The sequence below is a fragment of the Mirounga angustirostris genome, unplaced genomic scaffold (genome assembly GCF_029215605.1).
Source record: "Mirounga angustirostris isolate CCGP_5_RB_7025 unplaced genomic scaffold, mMirAng1.0.hap1 SCAF_15, whole genome shotgun sequence".
NCBI classification, from domain to species: Eukaryota; Metazoa; Chordata; class Mammalia; order Carnivora; family Phocidae; genus Mirounga; species Mirounga angustirostris.
In genome coordinates, this window is record NW_026991723.1 from 51,145,622 (window position 1) to 51,169,608 (window position 23,987).

The 23,987-nt window shown below is 37.1% G+C and overlaps 1 protein-coding gene across 2 annotated transcripts in view; it reads left to right on the plus strand.

Moving 5' to 3' along the window:
• The window catches only part of IFT74 (intraflagellar transport 74), an 88,697-nt gene continuing 64,710 nt past the window's right edge, over positions 1-23,987 (plus strand). For both annotated transcript variants that reach the window (XR_010407928.1, XM_045882499.3), the window contains exons 1-8: positions 1-195; positions 2,702-2,840; positions 6,646-6,781; positions 9,174-9,222; positions 10,707-10,805; positions 10,965-11,025; positions 21,342-21,401; positions 22,719-22,780. Coding sequence is in view for 1 of the 2 variants with exons in the window: in XM_045882499.3 (XP_045738455.1) it covers positions 2,721-2,840; positions 6,646-6,781; positions 9,174-9,222; positions 10,707-10,805; positions 10,965-11,025; positions 21,342-21,401; positions 22,719-22,780 (587 nt within the window). In the remaining variant the exon portion in view is untranslated. The remainder of the gene's footprint in view (positions 196-2,701; positions 2,841-6,645; positions 6,782-9,173; positions 9,223-10,706; positions 10,806-10,964; positions 11,026-21,341; positions 21,402-22,718; positions 22,781-23,987) is intronic.

The window sequence follows — 23,987 nt, forward strand, 5'->3', positions numbered from 1 at the left end:
CGGGATACGCAGTCACGCGGGGCCGCTAGTGGTTCGGCCTGAGGGTCCAGGAAAGCTGCGCGTGGACTAGCGAGGAGTCGCGAGTGAGTTAACCGGTACGGAGAAAGACTGGTGGGTTCCGCCGGGGTGGCGCCCTGGTGAAGAAGTTGGAGCTCCCCTGACCGCTGCGACTTCCCTCCTAACGCGACGGAGGAGGTGAGAAATCCCGGGTCGCATTTATCCCTCCCTCAGTCCCTTGGGATCCGGTTATCTCACATCGGAGAACCTGGTCCGCTCCAAAGGAAACACATCCGAACTTCTCCCCTCTTGGCTGTTCTCCTCAGCCTGTCGCCAGGCTAGGGAGGTACGACTCCAGTCCCGCAAAGCGTGTGAAGAGACCTCCTCAGTCTCCTGAGGAAACCCGACAAGGCGAGACCAGAGAGAAGGATTCCAGAGCCTCAGAAAGAAAATTCACTGTGGGCTGAGGGATTTTACTCAAAGTAACAGATTCTGTCTCGTATTAGCAGCTCTCCACTTCTTCATATATCTTAAAATGGGTGGTTTAGGGAGGATAATGGTAGCAATAATTAGGAGGCAGATATTTTATATGTAGTTTCTGTAATCTTGACAACAGCTCATTGCCACACTTGGGTCCTACAGATGAGGAAACACATCCAGTGGGGGTTATATAGCTGGTTAACTGTCAGAGTTTGTGTCACTCATTTTTCTGGAACCAAAGGTCAGGCTGCTTCTCTGTGAAAACGGTGGAGATTATGTGAATGTTTGCGTGAATGACCCAGAGTTAGTGGCATGTTTGTTACTAGTGACCCTTTTTATTTTACCTCTGGAACTGATCTAATGCTAAGCTTTTTCCAAGACAGCAAGGCAGTGGCAATCAGGTGGAAATTTTATATATTGTACATTTTCTTGACGTTATCAGGAAAGCTAGAGTAATAGACTTAAATTTTACATTGACAATAGTCATACCTCATTTTTCTTTTTTCTTTTTTTTAAAGATTTTATTTATTTATTTATTAGAGAGCGAGCGAGAGAGAAACAGCATGAGAGGGGAGAGGGTCAGAGGGAGAAGCAGGCTCCCCGCCGAGCCGGGAGCCCGACGCGGGACTCGATCCCAGGACCCTGGGATCATGACCCGAGCCGAAGGCAGTCGCTCAACCAACTGAGCCACCCAGGCGCCCGTCAATAGTCCTACCTCATTTTTCTTGAGCTTCACAGATACTGAGGTTTTTTGTGTTTTGTTTTGTTTTGTTTTTTTACAAATTGAAGGTCTGTGGCAAACCTGCATCAAGCAAGTCTACTAGTGCCATTTTCCCAACAGCATTTGCTCACTTCATGTCTGTCACATTTTGGTAATTCTGGTGATACTTCAAACTCTTATATTTGTTTCGTCATCTGTGAATAGTGATTAGGACTTGCTGAAAGCTTAAATGATGGTTAGCATTTTTTAGCAATATTTTTTCACTAAGGTGTAAATTTATGTAAACATAACTGAAACAAAATTTAAGGAAACAATACCCTTCCTTTGTGCAGTGAACGCTTATATTTTTTATTTCATGCTTAAAGTATATTGATCAGAACCTGCCAAATTGTTTTCACAAGCCACTAATAGGTCGTGACCCATAATCTGAAAAATGCTATTCTAAATTATCAGCCAAACTTTAAATAATATATTCTGAGGGGAATTGGAGGGGGCTGATAAACTGGGAAAGAATGAGTGAATTAAGGAACTGGTTTAAAGAGGGATGTAGTGAGAATAAAGATGAGACGGGTATAAGGAATGGAGATAAGGTCAGAGAATGAAATATTTCAGTTGATACTGAGGTGAAACAATTCCAGGTGATGACAAGCTCCAGGTCCACCCACAGCTATGGATGACTGAAATGGAGTTGAAATAGTAACTGAAATTTAAGTCAGGGAACTGTGACCCAGAATGTTAGGTATTGAATCCAGTATCCCTGTGGAAGTCATCCAGGACACTGGTGGAACTGAAATAGACTGAACTAGGTACAAAAGACTTTAGTGAAGACGGGTGGAGAGGTTAGGTGGTCCCTAGATAAAAGCAACCAGGAAAGATCCAAGGCAATAAGGTTGCATGCATTCCCTGGTCGTCAGAGAATCTTGTTCATTTTTTTTTTTTTTTTAAGATTTGGAAGAATAGTATTTTGAAAGTGACGCTGGGGAGCAAGGGGAATGTTGTACACTCCCTTTGCTTTGGATTTGTGGATTGAGAAACTAAAACAGCCTTTACTATTGAAAGTGTTTTGGGGGCAAGATGGGATTCTGTTAAAGAGTAAAATGAAGTATTTGATAACAGGATTGAGACTATCAGGGAATGAATCATAGACCAAGAGCCGAGAGAAAAAGTAGGGAGAGAAGAAAGGTGCTGGATATGTCAGAAAAGAGAAATTTTACTAGAATATGGGAAGAGGTGAAGACAGATAGAGGGACTTGCATTTTGGTAAGAAAATAGGGAACTGAGGAAGGCATAGTATAATAAATGATTTCATGGTTCCATACTAAATATAACAATGTCAAATTTGAACAAAATTAAGCTGGTTTAGCCTTGTAGTGGTACTTGGAATGGCAGTTTGCAAGAAAAGTTATTGTGGATTAAATATCTGAAGGAAAGCTATGTGGATTTCCAGTGTCTTGCTATAGAAGATACCAAAGGAGAATTCAACTGTTTCTTGTTTCCAAATAGTGGTTAAAGTGAACGCACAATGGCCAGTAATCACAAACCTTCAGCAGCTCGCCCTGTTTCACGAGGTGGAATTGGGTTGCCTGGAAGACCTCCTTCTGGAATACGACCCCCCTCAGGAAATATTCGAGTGGCAACTGGAGTAAGTTTCAAACAATTCTATTGAATTCTTGTGCGTATGTCCTGGTAGAAGTTGGAATGCCTGTCTATAATAATTCTACTTTGTTCTTTCTTTATTCTGTCAGCATATCATTATACATGATTTTTGGGGGGAAAATACCTAGAAGTATAAATGTGGGAGGATGTCTGAAAGACATTATTGAGAGAAGATGCCTGCTAATATTGATACTCAAATTTATTTTAAAGGTACAATAAGTGGTAGGTATAGTTTATTGGTGCCTGCATCAAATGAAATGGAATAGACAAGATACAAAATTAGACATACATAAGAACATAATGATTAAGGTGACATTTCAAAATAGTTGGAAAAGCATGAAGCATTCAGTAGTGCATTCAAATAGTGGGTAAACGATTTAAAAATCGACCCCTCCACACAGAATTCTAGATGTTTTAGCAACTTTATATTTAAAAAATGAAACTATCAACATACTAGAGGAAAATAGAGGCAAGTATTTCATATAAACCTGGTGTGGACTAGGCCTTTGTAAAACAGAAACACCAAGTACAATATATTTATATATTTGAATTTTTAAAAATTGAAAACACCATAAAAAGTTCAAAATGACCAATCAGTAAAAAATATTTGCAACATATATGTCATAAATACAGTTCAGAATCTTAAAATGAAAAAGCAAACTTTACTAACTTGTAAGAGCTCTTTCTATAGTAAGGCTATGAACCCTATGTTCAATCAAAATTACATGAGATATCATATCAAACTATTGTAAAATTCATCTGAAACAAAAAAGCAAAAATAAGGAAAAGTACAGTACTCTAATATAAAAACAGATTATTAATAATAAGTAAAACAATATTTTGGTTGCTACAGCAGCCTGGAAACAGACTAGAAAATGTTAGTAGCTTAATGTGAAATGGAGAGTGTCATAAATCAGTAAGAGAAACATATACCACATTAAAAAAAGTTGGATAAACATTATAAACTGATAATTCTAAGTAGAATAATATCCTGTAAAGATGATTATTACAGTTTCATTAGAATTATAATAGTGAAAATTTGAGAGCAACTTAAATTACCTTACAACAGGTAAATCTTAAATGAATTACGATATATCTATCCTTATAATAGGCTATTAAGTAGTCATTAAAAATTACTTTCAGAGAGTATTTGAGGAAATTCTATATCTCTATAATACAATATTAAGTGTAAAAAGCAATGTGGTGTCAATTGAACATAAAAATATACATTTATACATACATAAAAAGAAATTAATATGCCAAAATATTCATAATAATTTTTCTGATGCTTGCAACAGATGGTTTCAACTCCTTGTATGTCAAGCTTATACAGTAGGCTAATTGCAAACTAGAGATAATGCTTGGTCCTGTGTTTAATTCATAAGAAGAACAGTAATTTTTGGTGGGAAAAATTTTGGTAAAGTCAGGTTTTCTTAAACTTTACAGATTTTTCTAGAGTTTCAGGTAGTATTATCAACACCATCAACTTATATTGAAATGATTTTTCTAAAGTCTTCACATATATGGTACTGAGCTATTAAAAATTTTTATTTTGGTAAGAATTTATGCTTCCTAATGAAATATTTATGAAAGAATTTGGATACTTATTGGCCACCTACTCTGTGCCATGTGCTTTACCCATTTAGTGTTTGTAGTTTTTAAAATATTGATGCTTGCTGTAAAACATACAAAGGAAAAGTATCAGAGTTCCTTCCTACCCCAGGAATAACTATTGTCAACAGTGTGATGTGTATCCTTCCAGACTTTTTTCTGTTCCTTTACAAACACTAACACCATGCATATGAGATTGTATGATTTTAATATTTTCTAAAATGACCATAATACTATATACATTGTTATGTATTTTATCCATTACCTTCAGTAATATATTTTAAGTATATTTTCATATAAATACATATGTCTATTCATTCTTTTAAATGTGTGTAATTTTAATTTATACTTCTCTGTATTTTCATTTGGTAAATTTTACCTAGGAAGAGATTTAGCATTCTCTTCCAAAGACCACTCAGGATAACCCTGAACTCATTTCTTTTGAATTTGTGGTTAACAGTGTTTCTGTGTCCAGCATATTCTTTGGAATGTTTTACTGTTGCTGGTTCCCCCAGTAACTACCAAGTAATTCTCAGAATCACTTAAGAATTATGTTAGCTGATAGGATTAGAGGCTACCAGCTAAGTATTAAAGACAATCAAAATGAATGACAATGGTTATATATAATCACTATCTAAAATGTCTAGTACATTTTTAATCTACTACTTTATTCTTTGGCAGAGAATGGGGAAAAAGGAAAGAAAGGATGGAAGATAAACAAAAGAAGGATAACTTGGAACAGCTTTGGGTGGTCTCAGACCTTCCCAACATATCTATGTTGTATGAACTGACAAGAAGGGAGTCTTTTTTTCCCCCAAAGATTTTATTTATTTGAAAGGGAGAGAGAGAGAGCGAGAGAAAACACAAGGGGGGAGGGCAGAGGGAGAGGGTGCAGCAGGGAGCTGGACGACCTGGGGCTCAATCCCAGGACCCGAAGGCAGATGCTTAACTGACTGAGCCATCTAGATGCCTCAAGAAGGGAGTCTTTTGTTCTTTCTTCAGAGTGTATAATGTTATATTGGATTTTGCAGACCTGATGTAGAGAATCATATAGAGTAATAATATGAATGCTTGTTGAATGATGTTATCCTTAACACTTACTTGGCTATCTTGTGACGGAATTATATATGATTTCAATTTAAAAATGAAAATGTCTTCTTTTTTTGTGATTTTGAATGTAATATATACTTATTGTAATGATGCTGAAAACACCAAATTGTGAAAAGGATAACATAAAAATGAACTATAATATCATTATTTTATATGAGGATAACCATTGTTACTGTTTTTTATATAATTCTCCAGACTTTTTGTTTTACAAAATGGAATTATGAATATTGTTTTATAAACTGGTTTTTTGTATATTACAACTTATTCAACTATGTCTTATAGTTAAATAAGGACAAATATGTGTATATTTAGTTCCTTTCCAATTTAAAGATTTTTTTATTTATTTGACAGAGAGAGAGAGACAGCGAGAGAGGGAACACAAGCAGGGAGAGGGTCAGAGGGAGAAGCAGGCTTCCCGCCGAGCGGGGAGCCCGATGCGGGGCGGGGCTCGATCCCAGGACCCTGAGATCATGACCTGAGCTGAAGGCAGTCGCTTAACCAACTGAGCCACCCAGGCGCCCCAGTTCCTTTCCAATTTAGAGATGTTATAAATAATGTCTCCACATAGAATTTTATTTATTCATTTAACCTTCTTTTTCTTTCTTTTTTTTTTTTTTAAGATTTTATTTATTTATTTGACAGAGAGAGACACAGCGAGAGAGGGAACACAAGCAGGGGGAGTGGGAGAGGGATCGAAGCAGGCTTCCCGCCAAGCAGGGAGCCCGATGCGGGGCTCGATCCCAGGACCCCGGGATCATGACCTGAGCCAAAGACGCTTAACGACTGAGCCACCCAGGCGCCCCATTTAACTGTATTTTTCTTAAAATATAGTTGACATAGAATTAAAATTTTTTTTAGAATTTTACATTTTAAAGAAATGTGCTGTTTAATGTTCACAGAATTTTAAATGTTAAAGAATTTTATTTAATATTTCATATTTCAGAATTTCAAAATATAAGGAATATTTTACACATTAAATAGAATTTTAATTTTGAAAATATTCTCTATGCAGTCTTAACAGTATAGTATTTTTCTCATTTACTAAAACTGGAATCATGTTTTTCATTTAGATGCCACCTGGAACAGCAAGACCAGGCTCTCGTGGCGGTCCCATAGGGACAGGAGGAGTTCTGTCTTCTCAAATCAAAGTTGCTGACCGTCCTGTAACACAACAAGGTTTGAGTGGAATGAAAACTGGAATGAAAGGTATCTATTTTAAGAAGATAAGTATATTTTATATAAGAAATATTACAGGGCACCTGGGTGGCTCAGGAAGTTGAGCATCTTCCTTTGTCTCAGGTTATGATCTAGCAGGAGTCAGCAGGGAGTCTGTTTCTCCTTTTCCCTCTGCCCTTCCCCCTACTTGTGCACACTTTGTCTCTCTCTCAAATAAATAAATAAAATCTAAAAAAAAAATATTATAGTACCTTATTCCTAAATGAGAATTATAAAAAGGCTATTTTATTCAATTTTTATTCCTTGGTTCACAAGACTGTGGTTAGGGTTAAATAAAAGAATGAATGTGAAAATACATTGTGAACTAGAGAGTAAATACATTTGTGAGCTATTTTAATCTTCATTTTTCTGAACATGGAATTTGTTATAACTTGAAGAAATTTGAAATAATTTGAAGAAAAGCTCAGGAATGAAAATTAGATTCTAGTACTACATAGAAATATTCTGAAATACTTTTTGATATAAAAGTCACACTGTTAAGATATTTATGTATTTATGAGAATGAGTCAAGAAGTGTTACTTTTTCTAATATTTAATGCTTCATTATAATATGTAACTCCCTAAGTAAGGAAATAAGGCTAATGTATAGATTTTTACTGCATCTTCCCTTGTGCCTCTGTGTTTAAAAAGGCATAATGGTACACTACATGTTATGATTCAAAAAATTGGTTTGTGATATATACAAATCAAAGCATGGTGAACTCTATAATGAGTTTTTTATTTTCTATATTTGTGACAAATGACTTATCAGGGATGAAGATATTCTGGGAAAAAATTAATTATAAGATATTATACTACCTTGTATAATATAGTGTGCCATGCCTTTGAGAAGTTTTCTTTATTGTAATACTACTTAGCTCACTGAATATTAAAAAACAATTGTTTAGAAATGCTTGCTTGGGCGCCTGGGTGGCTCAGTTGGTTAAGTGACTGCCTTCGGCTCAGGTCATGATCCTGGAGTCCCGGGATCGAGTCCCACATCGGGCTCCTTGCTCGGCGGGGAGTCTGCTTCTCCCTCTGCCCTTCCCCTCTCTCATGCTCTCTCTCTCTAATAAATAAATAAGTAAATCTTAAAAAAAAAAAAAAAAAGAAATGCTTGCTTAATAATCATCAGTATTGTGAAAAAGTGTAAAAATTATATAATTGTTTAGTCTTTAAAAATGTATTCACAGAAATGTCTGTACATTTTATATTATTAAAAAATACTATAGGGCGCCTGGGTGGCTCAGTTGGTTAAGCGACTGCCTTCGGCTCAGGTCATGATCCCAGGGTCCTGGGATCGAGTCCCGCATCGGGCTTCCTGCTCCTTGGGAGCCTGCTTCTCCCTCTGCCTCTCTCTCTCTGTCTCTGTCTCTCATGAATAAATAAATAAAATCTTTAAAAAAAATACTATAGATAATTTATCAAATATTTATTACTATATTGATTTCTCCTACAGAACAGAACCAACATCAGTTAAGATGGTTTCTACCAATATACTTCAGAGTCTTACAGGAGAGTTCTGATTATTACCACTATGCACTACTATCTGCTGTAACTTGTTCTTACCTGCTCTGGTGCCCCATTTCCCATTCTAACACATTCTCTCTCTCTTCTGAGCATAGACCTCACAGTCAGTGCTCTCTTCCCTTACTTCTCCCACCTTGCAGAGCACTTCATCTCTCAAGGTTTGGGACATTGAGCCTAGGAATATTTTCTTATTCCTACTGAAATAACTGAAATAAGATAATGTTTCTAAAAAAAGGTCTCTGAGACAAATTATGAAAAGTCATAATCTCTTGCATTGAGAAATTCACAGCCTAAATCTGCACTGTTCATTATGATAATCAATAGCTACATGTAGCTATTTAAATTTAAATTAATTAAAATTATGTAAAATAAAGATTCAGCTCTCTAGTAGCCTCAGCCACATTTCAAGTGCTCAATAATCCCAAGTAGCTACTTTATTGGACAGTGGTGAGATAGAGTATTTCCACTGTTGCAGAAGGTTCTCTTGGATAACCCTGTTCTAGACTTTCTTAGTTTGCATTCAGTCAACCTGACCTGTAGAGTCTACTATCTTAACAGCCCTACCTCTAGTCCCATTTTTGTGGTCTTTATTCAAGTTTCCATTATTACATGATGCTAAGATATTCTCTCTTCATTTCACCCTGACATCAAGAGTCACACGCTCTACCGACTGAACCAGCCAGGTGCCCCGGTGTTCTTTACCATTTTAACGATTCATCTTGATTATGAAATTTATTGGGGCATAAATAAAGACTATCAGAATTGTGGAGTAGCACTGTGGTTGTGCTTTGGCTTGGCTATTTTGGTGGCATTTCCAAACTGCACAGTAGTAATTAAAAACTTTTTTTTTTAGGTCCCCAGAGGCAAATTTTAGACAAATCTTACTATCTTGGGCTTCTTCGGTATGTTTTTTCCTATGTATGGTCATGAAGTTTTAACTCTGGTACTTATTAAGATAGTTAGGTATCTTTTGATTTCTAAGAATTATTTTGTGTTCTAATATAATTTCTGGTTAATTTGGCTGTGTTACAAATATATGTGATAATACAGTTAGGCTGAGATTTTAAATTGTATATATTTGCATGTAGATGAACTATTTATGTCAAGTTCACTATTTTTCATATAACGATAAGAATAATCTTTTATGCTTCTTTGACTAATTATTCTGAAATATATTATTCATACCATTGACATGTCACTAGTTCCATGTAATAAGAAAGGGAAAAGGTGTATACTTATTTATGATATATTAACTAGTGTAGGGTTTTACATAAATGTATATTTGGTCATTTGCTACAAATGTGACCTAATTTTAATTAATTTAAAATGTTTATTATGTGGCTCTAAGTATTAAGCTCTAAACTGAGAATTTTTTTCTTACCTTTTTCTTGCTCAGATGTCCTACTCTCTCCATTTCCCCATTTTACTTTGTTTTCTTCTTGGCTCATCATCTATATCTTCTTTCTCTCTTACTTCCATTTCATTTAATCCATCTTCCATCATGTCCTAAAAGTTCTGTTTTCTTAGTTCTTCTGGATTCTTTCATTTCTCAATTATCAGAATCCTTTATGATTCTCAGACTTCTAGAAGGCAATAAAGAGAAATGTAGGTTTTCCCCATCAGTCCATTAAGGTTAGCATTAACCTAAACTAACATCAGCAAAAAAAAAAAAAAAAAATAGTGAGGCCATCAGTTGTATAGCATCTCTTGATATCCAGCCACTTTTTAATTAAAAGAAGGAAAAGTTATAGAACTGTTTTTCATCACAGCATTTCCATGCTTCTTCAGGATTTGTGCTTCAGCATAAAAAAAATAGTTCTAGCTATTTATGTAATTGTTTGATACTATAGCAGTGGTTCTCAACTGGCAGTGATTTTGTCCCCTAGAGAACATTTGGCAATTTTTAGACAGATATTTGGTTGACACAGCTGGGGTTGAGGGGTTATGCTACTGACAACTTGACCAGGTATACTGTTAAACATCCTACAGTGCACAGCATAGCCCCTTCCCCACTGTCAGACTTATTCTTTAATGACCTAAAATGTCAATAGTGCTGCTTTTGAGAAGCCCTGTCCTAGAGGGTAGCAGGCGCTGTAAGGGTGACAATTAAGCATCTACTTCTGTCTAAAGGTTGTTTGTTTGACCAGGCTTACATTCTGGTCCTAGTTCATCTTAATGATTAGAGAATCTCTTTCAGTTTCTTAATCAAAGTTGGGATATGCCTCATTCTTAGTTAAACAAGCCACATAAATTGTTTTTCTTTTCGTTAGTGAAATTTCACAAAACCATTTATATTGTTAACACATGAGAAGTTTGCTTTGTTTGACTAGAAAGGCTCTTTTCTGGATTAGAAGTATTGCTAACTTTCTAATTTCTTTTCATTTAGAAGTAAAATAAGTGAACTTACAACAGAAATTAATAAACTTCAGAAAGAGATAGAAATGTACAATCAAGAGAATTCAGTATATTTGTCATATGAAAAGAGGTAAGTAATTTTGGAGTTAAAATTATACAAGATCTTTTTTATTAATAGACAACATTTAATGTAATATATTTCAGAAGTTTAATACTGAATTCATAGTTATATATAATGTTTGTAATGCTCTTATTTATGTGTTTATGAATATTTGTTTTATGCTTGCAGAGCTGAGACTTTAGCTGTTGAAATCAAAGAGTTTCAAGGACAATTAGCAGACTACAACATGGTATTTGCTCTTTTCTGAGATTTTTTTGAGTATTTTTATTGCTTTTTGCTACTTTAAAAATATATTATTTTAAATACCAAATAATACATGAGTACCAAGCTTATGCTAAAAGATTGAAAACAGGGAAAGTGTAGATTAAAGTATCACTCTGCTTTTTCCCTGATTTCCCTCCCCAGAAATAATTTGGCTTAACAGATTGATATGTATTCTGCCAGTCTTCTTTTTTTTAAAGAACAAGTTTGTTGTTTTAAAGATTTTATTTATTGATTTGAGAGAGACAGACATAGTGACAGAGAGCGTGAGCGGGGAGGAGAGGGAGAAGCAGGCTCCCTGCTGAGCCGGGCGCCTGACGCAGGACTCAATCCCAGGACCCTGGGATCATGACTCGAGCCGAAGGCAGACACCAACTGACTGAGTCACCCAAGCGCCCAATTCTGCCAGTCTTCTTTTTTTTTTTAATGTTTCAAGTTTTTATTTAAATTCTAGTTAGTTAACATATAGTGTACTGTCTGTTTCAGGGGTAGAATTTAGTGATTCATCACTCACATAAAACACCCAGTGCTCATCACAAGTGCCTTCCTTGATACCCATCACCCATCTAGCCCATCCCTACCCACCTCCCTCCATCAATCCTCAGTTTGTTCTCTCTCATTAAGAGTGTCTTTTATGGTTTGCTTCCCTCTCTTTTTTTTCTTTCCCCTGTGTTCATCTGTTTTGTTTCTTAAATTCTACATATGAGTGAAATTATATGGTGTTTTTCTTTATTGACTGACTTTATTGATTCTAGCTCCATACATGTCATTGCAAATGGCAAGATTTCATTCTTCTTTATGGCTGAGTAATAGTGTGTGTGTGTGTGTGTGTGTGTGTATCATATCTTTATCCATTCATCAGTCGATATCCATTCATCAGTCGATGGACTTTTATGCTCTTTCCATAATTTGGCTATTGTTGATAATGCTACTATAAACATCGGGGTTCATGTGTCCCTTCAAATCAGTGCTTTTGTATCCTTTGGGTAAATATCTAGTAGTGCAATTGCTGGATCATAGGGTAGTTCTATTTTTAACTCTCTGCGGAACCTCCATACTATTTTCCAGAGTAGCTGCACCAGTTTGCATTCCCACCAACAGTGCAAGAGCATTCCATTTTCTCCGCATCCTCACCAACCTCTGTTGTTTCCTGTATTGTTTATTTTAGCCATTCTGACAGATGTGAGGTAGTATCTCATTGTAGTTTTGATACGTATTTCCCTGATGATAGGTAATGTTGAGCATGTTTTTATGTGTTAGCCATCTGTCTTCTTTGGAAAAATGTCTATTCAAATCTTCTGCCTTTTTCTTAACTGGGATTGTTTGGTTTTTTGGGTGTTGAATTCATAAGTTCTTTTTTTTTTTAAGACTATTTATTTGACAGAGACAGTGTACAAGCGCACAAGCAGGGGGAGTGACAGGCAAAGGCAGAGGGAGAGGGAGAAGCAGTCCTCCCCACTGAGCAGGGAGCCCAATGTGGGGCTCAATCCCAGGACCCTGGGATCATGACCTGAGGCGAAGGCAGGAGCTTAACCGACTGAGCCACCCAGGCACCCTGAATTCTAAGTTCTTTATAGATTTTTGGATACTAACCCTTTGTCAGATAAGTCATTTGCAAATACTTTCTCCCATTCCAAAGGTTGTCTTTTAGTTTTGTTGATTGTTTCCTTCACTGTGCAGAAGTCCCAGTAGTTCATTTTGCTTTTGTTTCCTTTGCCTGCGGAAATGTATCTAGTAAGAAGTTGCTTATAGATGAGGTCCAAGATGTTACTGCCTGTGTTCTCTAAGATTTTGATGGTTTCCTGTCTCACATTTAGATCTTTCATCCATTTTGAATTTATTTTTGTGTTTCGTGTAAGAAAGCAGTCCAGTTTCATTCTTCTGCATATTGCTGTCCAGTTTTCCCAGCACTATTTGTTGAAGAGACTTTTTTTTCCATTGGATAGTCTTTCCTGCTTTGTTGAAGATTATGATCATATAGTTGTGTGTCCATTTCTGGGTTTTCTATTCTGTTCCACTGATCTGTGTGTCTGTTTTTGTGCCAGTACCATACTGTCTTGATCACTACAGCTTTGTAATATAGCTTGAAATTCAGAGTCCTGATGCCTCCAGTTCTGTTTTTCTTTTTCAAGATTGCTTTGGCTATTCAGGGTCTTTTCTGGTTCCATACAAATTTTAGGATTGTTTATTCTAGCTCTGTGAAAAATGCTGGTGGTATTTTGATAGGGATTGCATTAAATGTGTAGATTGCTTTCAGTAGTATAGATGTTTTAACAATATTTGTTCTTCCAATCCATGAGCATGGAATGTTTTTCCATTTCTTTGTGTCATCTTTCATCAGGGTTCTATAGTTTTCAGTGTACATGTCTTTTAGCTCTTTGGTTAGGTTTATACCTAGGTATCTTATGGATTTTGGTGCAATTGTAAATGGGAGTGATTCCTTGATTTATCCTTTCTGGGCTTCATTATTGTACAGAAATGCAACACATTTCTGTACATTGATTTTTTTATCCTGCTACTTTACTGAATTTGTGTATCAGTTCTAGCAATTTTTTTTGGTGGAGTCTTTCGGGTTTTCTACGTAGGGTATCATGTCATCCGCAAATAGTGAAAGTTTGACTTCTTCCTTGCCAATTCAGATGCCTTTTATTTCTTTCTGTTGTCTGCTGAGGCTAGGACTTGCAGTATTATGTTAAATAACAACAGTGAGAGTGGACATCCCTGTCTTGTTCCTGACTGTAGAGGAAAAGCTCTCAGTTTTCCCCCATTGAGGGTGATATTAGTTGTCGATCCTTCATATATGGCTTTTAGGATGTTGAGGTATCTTCCCTCTATCTCTACTTTGTTGAGAGTTTTTATTAAGAATGGATGCTGTACTTTGTCAAATGCTTCTTCTGCGTCTATTGAGAGGATCATATGGTTCTTTTCTTTTATTAATGTGGTGTATCATGTTGATTGATTTGCAAATATTGAATGAACCACCCTTGCAACCCAGAATAAATCCCACTTGATCATGGGAATGACTCTTTTAATGTACTGTGGGATTTGGTTTGCTAGTATTTTGTTGAGAATTTTTGCATCCATGTTCATCAGGGATATTGGCCTGTAGTTTTGTTTTTTGGTGGAGTCTTTGTCTGGTTTTGAAATCAGGGTAATGCTGGCCTCATAGAATGAGTTTGGAAGTTTTCATTCCATTTCTATTTTTTGGAATAGTTTGAGAAGAATAGGTATTAACTCTTTAAATGTTTGGTAGAGGGGCACCTGGGTGGCTCAGTCGGTTAAGTATATGCCTTCAGCTCAGGTCATGGTCCTGGGGTCCTGGGATTGAGCCCCACATGGGGCTCCCTTCTCAGCAGGGAGCCTGCTTCTCCCTCTCTCTCTGCAGCTCCCCTTGCTTGTGCTCGCTTTCTCTGTCTCTCTGTCAAATAAATGAATAAAATCTTAAAAAAAAAAGAACTAAGTGGATATAATAATATCCAGTAATTATAATAAAAAGAAAGGTTTGGTAGAATTCCCCTGGAAGCCATCTGGCCCTGGACTTTTGTTTGTTGGGAGAGTTTTGATTACTGCTTCAGTTTCTTTGCAGGTTATGGGTCTGTTCAGGTTTTGTATTCCTGTTTCAGATTTGGTAGTTTATGTTTCTAGGAATTTATCCAGATGGCCCAATTTGTTGGCATATAATTTTTCAAAATACTCTCTTATAATTATAAGTTTGTATTTCTGTGGTGTTGGTTATGATCTAGCCTCTCTCATTTGTGATTTCGTTTATTTGGGTCCTTTCTCTTTTCTTTTTGATAAGTCTGGCTGGGAAGTGATCAATTTTATTAATTCCTTCAAAGAACCTGCTCCTGGCTTCATTGATCTGTTCTACTGCTCTTTTTGTTTCTCTATCATTTCTTTCTTTTCTTTTTTTAGAGAGATAGAGAGGGAGAAACAGCACGAGTGGAGGGGAGGGGCAGAGGGAAAGGGAGAGGGAGAATCCTAAGCAGATGCCACACCCAGCATGGAGCCTGACTTGGGGCTCAGTCTCAAGACCCTGAGATCATGCATGACCTGAGCTGAAATCAAGAGTTGGATGCTTAACCGACTGAGCCACCCAGGCACCCCTATATCATTTATTTCTGCTCTAATCTTTTTTTTTTCTTTTAGTGTTTTAGATTTTTTTTTTAATTCTTATGTTAATCTCCATACATTACATCATTAGTTTTAGATGAAGTGTTCCATGATTCATTGTTTGTGCATAACACCCAGTGCTCCATGCAGAATGTGCCCTCCTCAATACCCACCACCAGGCTAACCCATCCTCCCACCCCCCTCCCCTCTAGAACCCTGTTTGTTTTTCAGAGTCCATCGTCTCTCATGGTTCGTCTACCCCTCCGATTTCCCCCGCTTCATTCTTCCCCTCCCGCTACCTTCTTCTTCTTCTTCTTTTTTTTCTTAACATATTCTGCTCTAATCTTTATTATTTCCTTTCTTCTGCTGGCTTTAGGCTTCACTTGCCATTCTTTTTCTAACTCCTTTACATGTGAAGTTAGGTCGTATATTTGAGATTTTTCTTGCTTTTTGTGGTAGGCCTATATTGCTATATACTTCCCTCTTATGACCACTTTTGCTGCATCTCTAAGGTTTTGGACCATCATGTTTTCAGTTGTTTCCATGTATTTTTTTTTTTTTTCTTAATTTCTTCTTTAATTTCCTGGTTAACCCATTCATGCTTTAGTAGGATGTTCCTTAACTTCCATGTATTGTGATCTTCCCAGATTTTTTCTTGTGGTCTTGTGGTTGACTTCTTCCAGTTTTATAGCATTGTGGTCAGATAATATGCATGGTATGATCTCAGTCTTTTTGTACTTGTTGAGGCCTGATTTGTGACCCAGTATGTGATCTGTTCTGGAGAATGTCTCATGCGCACTTGAAAGGAATGTGTATTCTGCTGCTTTAGGATGGAATGTTCTGAGTATATCTGTTAAGTCCATCTGGTCCAGTGTTCATTCAAGCCGTTGTTTCTCTGTTGCTTTTCTGCTTAGATGATCTGTCCATTGCTGTAAGTGGGGTGTTAAAATCCTCTACTATTATTGTGTTATTATCAATGAGTTTTTTTTATGTTTGTTACTAATTGCTTTATACATTTGGATGCTCCCAAGTTAGGAGCATAAATATTTACAATAGTTAGATCTTCTTGTTAGATAGACCCCTTAATTATGGTATAGTGCCCTTCTTCATCTCTTCTTATAGTCTTCGGTTTAAAATCTAGTTGTCTGACATAAGTATGGCTACTCTGGCTCTTTTTTGACATCTGTTTGCATGGTAAATCGTTCTCCATCCCTTCACTTTGAATTTGCAGGGGTCTTTAGGTCTAAAATGAGCCTCTTATAGGCAGCATATAGATGGGTCTTGTTTTTTTCCATTCTGATGCCCTGTGTCTTGATTGGAGCATTTACTCCATTTACATTCAGAGTGGTTATTGATAGATACGAATTTGGTGCCATTTTATTACCTGTTAAATTGTTGTTTCTGAAGATTTTCTCTCTTCCTTTCTAGTCTTTGTTGCTTTTGGTCTTTTTTCCCCACTCAAAGAGTCCCCTTTAATATTTCTTGTGGGGCTGGTGGAGTGGTCACAAACTCCTTTAGTTTTTGTTTGTCCCGGAACTCTATCTCTCCTTCTACTCTGAGTGACAACCTTGCTGGATAAAGTATTCTTGGCTGCATATTTTTCCCATTCAGCATGTTGAATATATCATGCTATCCGCTTCTGACTTGCCAAGTTTCTGTGGAGAGATCTGCTGGTAACCTTATTTGTCTTCCATTAAAAGTTAGGGATTTCTTTTCCCTTGCTTTTAGGATTTTTCCCTTATGTCTGTATTTTGCATATTTTACTATGATAATCTTGGTGTTGGTCTACTTTTGTTGATTTTGATGGGAGTTCTCTTTGCGTCCTGTATTTGGATGTCTGTTTCCTTCCCCAGATTAGGGAAGTTTTCAGCTATAATTTGCTTAAATAAACCTTCTGCCCTGTTCTCCCTCTTTTCTTCTCTGGGACTCCTGTGATAAGAATGTTATTGGGACTCCTGCGTGGCTCAGTTGGTTAAGTGTCCACCTTCAGCTCAGGTCCTGATCCTAGGGTCCTGGGATCGAGTCCCACATCAGTCTCCTTGCTCAGCGGGACCCTGCTTCCCCCTCTGCCTGCCTTTCCTCCTCTGCCTGCCTCTCTCCCCCTGCTTATTCTCTCTCTCTCTGACAAATAAATGAGATCTTGGGATGCCCAGGTGGCTCGGTCAGTTAGGCGTCTGCCTTCAGCTCAAGTCATGATCTCAGGGTCCTGGGATCGAGTCCCACATCAGACTCCTTGCTCAGTAGAGAGCCTGCTTCTCCCTCTGCCTGCCACCCCCCCCCCCCCCGGCTTGTGCTCGCACTTGTGCGCCCTCTCTCCCTCTAATAAATAAAATCTTAAAAAAAAAAAAAGAATGTTATTACACTTCATGGAATAGCTGAGTTCCCCAAGTCTACGTTTGTGATCAAATATTTTTCTTTCCCTTCTTTTCTGCTTGATTTTCCATACTTTTATCTTCTTTTTTTTTTTTTTTTTTTAAGATTTTATTTATTTATTTGACAGAGAATGAGAGAGCACAAGCAGGGGGGAGTGGCAGGCAGAGGGAGAGAGAGAAGGAGGCTCCCCGCTGAACAGGGAACCGGCTGTTGGGCTTGATCCCAGAACCCTGGGATCATGACCTAAGCGAAGGCAGACGCTCAACCAACTAAGTCACCCAGGCACTCCTAATTTTATCTTCTTTATCACTTTTTCATTCTTCTGCTTCTTCCATCCTTGTGGTCATCATATCTATTTGGTTTGGTATCTCAGCTATAGCATTTTCTATTCTAGCGTGACTAGTTTTTAGATCTTTTATATCTGTGGTAAGGGACTCCCTGGTGTCTTCTATGCTTTTCTCAATCCTTATGATTGTTGCTTTAAATACTGGATCAGGTTTAATACTTATATCTGTTCGATTAGATCCTTGGCCATATCCTTTTCTTGTTCTTTCTTTTGGGATGAATTCCTCCCATTTCAGTATTTTGTTAGGTCTCTGTCTTCTTTTGTGTGTTAGGAAAGCCTGTTAGGTTTCCTGCTCCTGAGAGTAATGCTTTATTAAGAAGGGATCATATACTGTCCAGGGCTTAGTGCTTAAGCAAGTGTTTCTGGTATATTCTGTGTGCACTCTGCTGCTGTGTTTTGGCTGCTCTTTCCTTCAGGTCAGTCCTCTGCAGAGTTTCTTCTTGCCTGCAGTGGGGAGTGTTTGAACTTTGGCCAGAGTGTGGCAGGTTTTAACTAGGTGTGCTCTGGTCTGCTTGTTAAAAGAGGCCTGATACTATTTCCACTAGAGCTGAAGCTTTGCAGCTCTCTATGGTCAACAGACTTGCTGTGTGCTGGGGGGAGCGGGGAACTTGTGCTGATCTTCTGGGGGAGGGGCCTGATGCTCTGGTTCTCAGGCACACTTGCCCTAGTAAAGAAGAACCTGCAGATTGCAGGGGGCCGGGGCTTGGTGTAAGGTACTCAGACATTCACTGTTGGCTCTGTGTTGCTCACTGAAGTCAATCCGTGCTGATGGGTGGGAGACAAAAATGGCTCCAGCCCTCTCCCTCATTCATGGAGAGGGGAGTTCACCCCTGCTGCAGTCCGCGAAGCCCTCACAGAAGAGTGAACAATCTCCCCTTGTGTGTCCCATGCGGCCCTCAGATCCCAGCCTTCACACTGTCAGTGCAGTACTCCTATGTTCTATCCGAGGCAGGCCACCCAAATTTTAAAAACTCTGACCTTTAGGGACCTGATGTGGGGTGGACCTGTGCTGGTCCTTTTGCCATGCTGGGACTGTTGCAGGTTTGTCCCAGAAGGGCAGTTGTACCAAAATGCAGGAGTGTGGAGTTTGGAGTAAAATGCTGCGAAGAGCAGGTGTCCACGTTAGCCACCCTCAGCAGGTGTCTCTGTGCCTATGCTGAGGTGCAGGGGAGGGAATTGGTATCTGCCAGCTCTTTTGTCCCCAGAAAGGCAATGCCACCTCTCCCAAGTGCAATCAAGAAGGGGGACACATCTCTCCTAGTGCAGCCCAGGGGATCCTCAGATTGCACTCTCCACTCCTAGGTCTCTGCCCTCCTCCCCAGGTGCACCACAGTGCCCACCAGGCTCCATACCAACCAGAATGTGGACTTCTGAAACTCCAGTCTTTGAGCTCTGCTGGTTGTAAAAACTCAACATAATCAGCCCCTCTCATTTTCCCAGTCAGTGGTTTTGGGGAAGTCTTTTTCTTATGTTATCCTCTGTTCACTGCTCCCTCTCTCCTCTCTCTCTCTCTCTCTGTCTCTCCCTTTTCCCCCATCCCCCTGTTTCCGTGATCAGGGCTCCCTCCCCTCCACAGTACCCATGAATCTTTTCCCCCACAAATCATGTCTCCACACCTCCTACCTTCCAGAGTGTGGTCTCTTCTCTCCCTCTAGTTGTGCAGTTTATTCTCTCAGTCCTCAGATCGATTTCTTGGTGTTCAGAATGATTTGATATTTATCTAGTTGTGTTCAAGGAATGAGGCAAGCATAGGGACCTCCTACTACTTCACTGTCTTAACCCCTATTCTTCCAGTGTTAAAAAAATACATTTTCTTACAAATACTGCAACACACCCTATTTTTCCCTAACAATACTAAAATATTAATTTTAAAAGTAACTAAAATTTATTGTGTACTGAATGTTATTTCTTTGGAAAAAGCATTTTGCCTTTCTGTGGAGAGCTGTTGTCATGGAATTTTAAAAGTTCAATTACTTAGTACACAGATTACCTCCATCCTTATATTTCATTCAAAATACAGGGGTTGCCTTCTGCCAAAATAGAGTATGTAAGATAAACATAGTTCCACCAAGGATTTTTCCCAGTGTGGACTTTCTGAAGAAATAGTCTCCTTGGCTTTCTTCATAACTGCCCCAGTCTTTGGGATGATCTTAGCCCCATGAAAATTTCTAGTGTCAGAATTTTCTTCCTTCTAACTCTGTAGGTCCTCTTGACAGCCATGGTGTTTGGACTTAAAGAGGATAACTTTTATCTCACTTCTAGTAAAAAATAGTGTTACATAAAATAAGAAGCATTCCAGCATAATGGCTAGGTAAATTATGCTCTACCTACTTGATATTGTTATACTGTACTCATAAACAAATTTTGCTGTTTATGGGATATTGTAATTCTCAAATATGTTGGACTATATAATCCATAACGAACATTTTGTAGAGTGTAGTATTCAGTGCAATTTTTTTAGTAAATGTTTTGTTCTAAATATGAGAAAGTTTTTTTATAAAATATGAAATTACATTCGATAAAAGCCATTTTTAGTTGTAGTGGGATTCATTAGGTAAATTACTTAGTATGATAATAATAATGTGTAAAATATGTTGTTTGTAGGATAATGAACACACCTAGTAGAGGGAAAACATTTAGCCAGTATCTAACATATATAGGATCTCAAATGTTAGGTCTTAGTAGCACTTATTCGTATCAGAAGTGAAATATATATATACTAACACATAGTGCGTTAATAAAGCTTAGTCTTTTAGAAATAGTTATATCCAAATAGTTTGGTTTTAGTAGCCTTCCTGTTCAATTTCTGGCTCCACAACTTGCTATATTTCTTTATCTGCAAAATGTGGGTAGTATCTACTTTGTGGAGTAATTGTTAAAATTAAGTGAAGTGTAATACATTCAGCAGGCCCAGAATAATGTTTGGCACAAGGTAAATACATTAGCTATTTCTATCATTGCCAAATGTTTTGAAGTAGGCTTACTGGTGTTCTGATGGTGCCTTACCCTGTTTGTTTTGTTTTTAATTTTTAGAAGACCAAGAAAATAATTTTGCATTTTCACTGGTATAAATTTATAAATCTGTTAATACCTTCTCTGCTGGGGAAAAGAGACAGACAGACACAGGTTCCCCAAACTTTTGTCTTCTTCAGACACTTCTTTTAAGGTCAGACATCTTTTCAAAGCAGGCAAAGCTCTTCAATGTACGATCTTTGAGAGAGTAGTTTATTACTGCTCACTTTGCCACCCTAAAAATGTGATTTATTGATTGGCCAAATGCATAGTATATACTTAGATAACTCAATATTTGTTTTTATTTTAGAAGATAAAATACTTGGAAATATTAATACTTAAAATGATTACTCATTGTAAGATTGAATACCATTTTATGAATTATAGAAAAACATTTATGAAGACTAATAGAGTGGTTTTTTTTGTATCTTTGCTTTTAGTTGGTAGATAAACTTAATACCAATACTGAAATGGAAGAAGTAATGGATGATTACAACATGGTAAGAAAATTTATAAGCATAAGCAATAGACTTACATAGATCATATCCTCCAATACAAAGCATTTTTATCTAGAAATAGTTTGATAAAACCTTACACACCTTACAGATAGGTATTATTATTATCCTAAATACTGTTATTACAGTTGAGTTCCCTCAGTTGCTTTCTGGGGCTTAAACTCACAACCCCAAGATCAAGAGTTGCATGCTCTACTGAGCCAGCAAGGCACCCCTTCAGTTGCTCTTTTTAAATTTCTTCTTCTTGGTCAGATCTCCCTAGTGGATTCTTTAGTGTCTTTCTACAAGGCTAGGTGAACTGGTCTCACACACAGCATTAGTTAGGGAGTCTCATCTATATTTCCTTGTATATAAATTAGTTTGGAATACTTTTGGTTTAATATTTGCACAGATGGAGCTGAGTACTTACTGGAAATACAATGCCACATTTACAAAGTTTTATAAGTAAGAGAGAAAAGTGAATAGTTATCATATGATGCTGGATATAATACTACTTTTTGATTGATAAATGAGAATCTGTGTTCAGTGTTCTTAGATTCCTTGGTAGAAAACAATATTAGTAGCTATAACTTGTTTTGATTACAAATATTTGGAAGAAAGTAACATACGTAGAGCCTATAGTTTATATAACTTATAATTTATTTATACAACTTTTATATAGTTTATGATACAGCTTATAATTTACACAGACTATTCTGTGAAAGCACAGAATTCATAAAATGACTTTTTTCTAAATTGGGGTTCTGAAAACATAATTTGGTGAAACTAGTCTTAATTTTAGAACACAGGAGAATTTCCAATTTAAAAATGTACTTTTAATGCCACATGTAAAATGTGGAAACTTCTTTATGTGTTCTGTCAGTTGTTTGGGATAGAACCAAATTCTAAGCTGAATATGCACAGGTAGAGTCAAGTAGGAGTACTCAGGTAAAATTCTTTTTAAGGATAAAACTTGTGTTTGGTCTAAAATCAACATATTACTAATCAACTATTGAATACCCAATAAATTTTAGAAATTCTATTTACATAAATTAAGTTTACACTGGATTATTCGATAGATCACTAAAGAATAGTGAATATTTTTGGTGTGAGATTACAGTGCCTGTGAAAAAGACTTCCTTTTTTCAGGTTGTAGTTTGTTAAGTGAAATAAATACTATATATTTTTTAAAAACTTTGCATGTGGCATTAGGATTATTATAATAATCTCTCAATTAGTTCATGACCAGAATAACTTTTAAAGAAGTAGTTCAGTTTAATGGTAATTTTTTATCACTAACTTCTCTGTTAACTCTTCATTCAGCTTAAAGCTCAAAATGATCGAGAAACACAAAGTATGGATGTCATATTTACTGAAAGACAAGCGTAAGTACAATCCATTTAGAAATCAGACATTTCTAAGGAGCTGAATTAGGTAGTTTAACTTTGAAGTCATTTATTTCCTTATAAATTTTCTCGTTTTTTCCTTGCTTTTTTTTTTTTTAAGTAGGCTCCACATCCAGTGTGGAGCCCAGTGCAGACCCAAACTCATGACCATGAGATCACACCTTGAGCTGAGATCAAAAGCTGGATGCTCAACCGACTGAGTCACCTAGGCACCCCTTCCCTTGCATTTTATTTAAAAAAGCTGAATATTTGCAATACAAATTTTATTATTTACACATCTGTTATTTTCATTTATCATTAAGTACCCAAATCCTGGATAAATAAAATTACTACATAGATTAGATAAATAAATTTCTATTTCAAGTAGTTTAAAATCTAAGATGGGTAAGAACATCTTCATCTCTGCCATTTATAATTTTAACCTGGGCTTTTTAACTAGTTTGCGTTATGAGATTCAAGGCCCAGTCTAATAAAACGCACATTATTAGTGAGCTGTTTACATTATTTCATTATTCAATTACTAATTTCTAATTAATAGTTATAGTAATGCGTATATGTATATACATCTTTTTATATAACATGGTTAAAGACCCAATGGCAAATAATTTTGACTTTGGTAATAAGTGGCAGTGTGGCAGTGACAAAGGCCTACAAAGGTAATAGGTAGATGTGATGTAGTTGTCTTAGTCCATTTGGGCTGCTATAACAATATACCATAAACTGGGTAACTTATAAACAACAGGAATTTATTGCTCACATTTCTGGAGGCTGTGCAGTCCAGGCTCAAGGCACCAACATGGTCCCATTCTGGTGAGGTCCCTCTTCCTGTTCATACCAGGCATCTTCTTGCTGTATACTCCCATGGTAGAAGGGGGTCTGTGGGATCTCTTTTTATAAGGGCACTAATTGTATTCATGAGGGCTCCACCCTCACTACCTAATCACTTCCCAGAGATTGCACCTACTAATACCATTACCTTGGGGGCTGGGACTGCAACACAAATTTTGGAAGACATAAATATTCAGATAATAACAGTAGTTAACATAATTATTCTTCATTGATTGGGGGCCTTAATTAAATATTGTCTAACGCAATGCAAACATAAAACATAAGCTATTTCGTATACACCCACCCCATACATATTTTGTCTCAGAATTTTATCAGTCTTAATCTCTGAGAGCAAGGA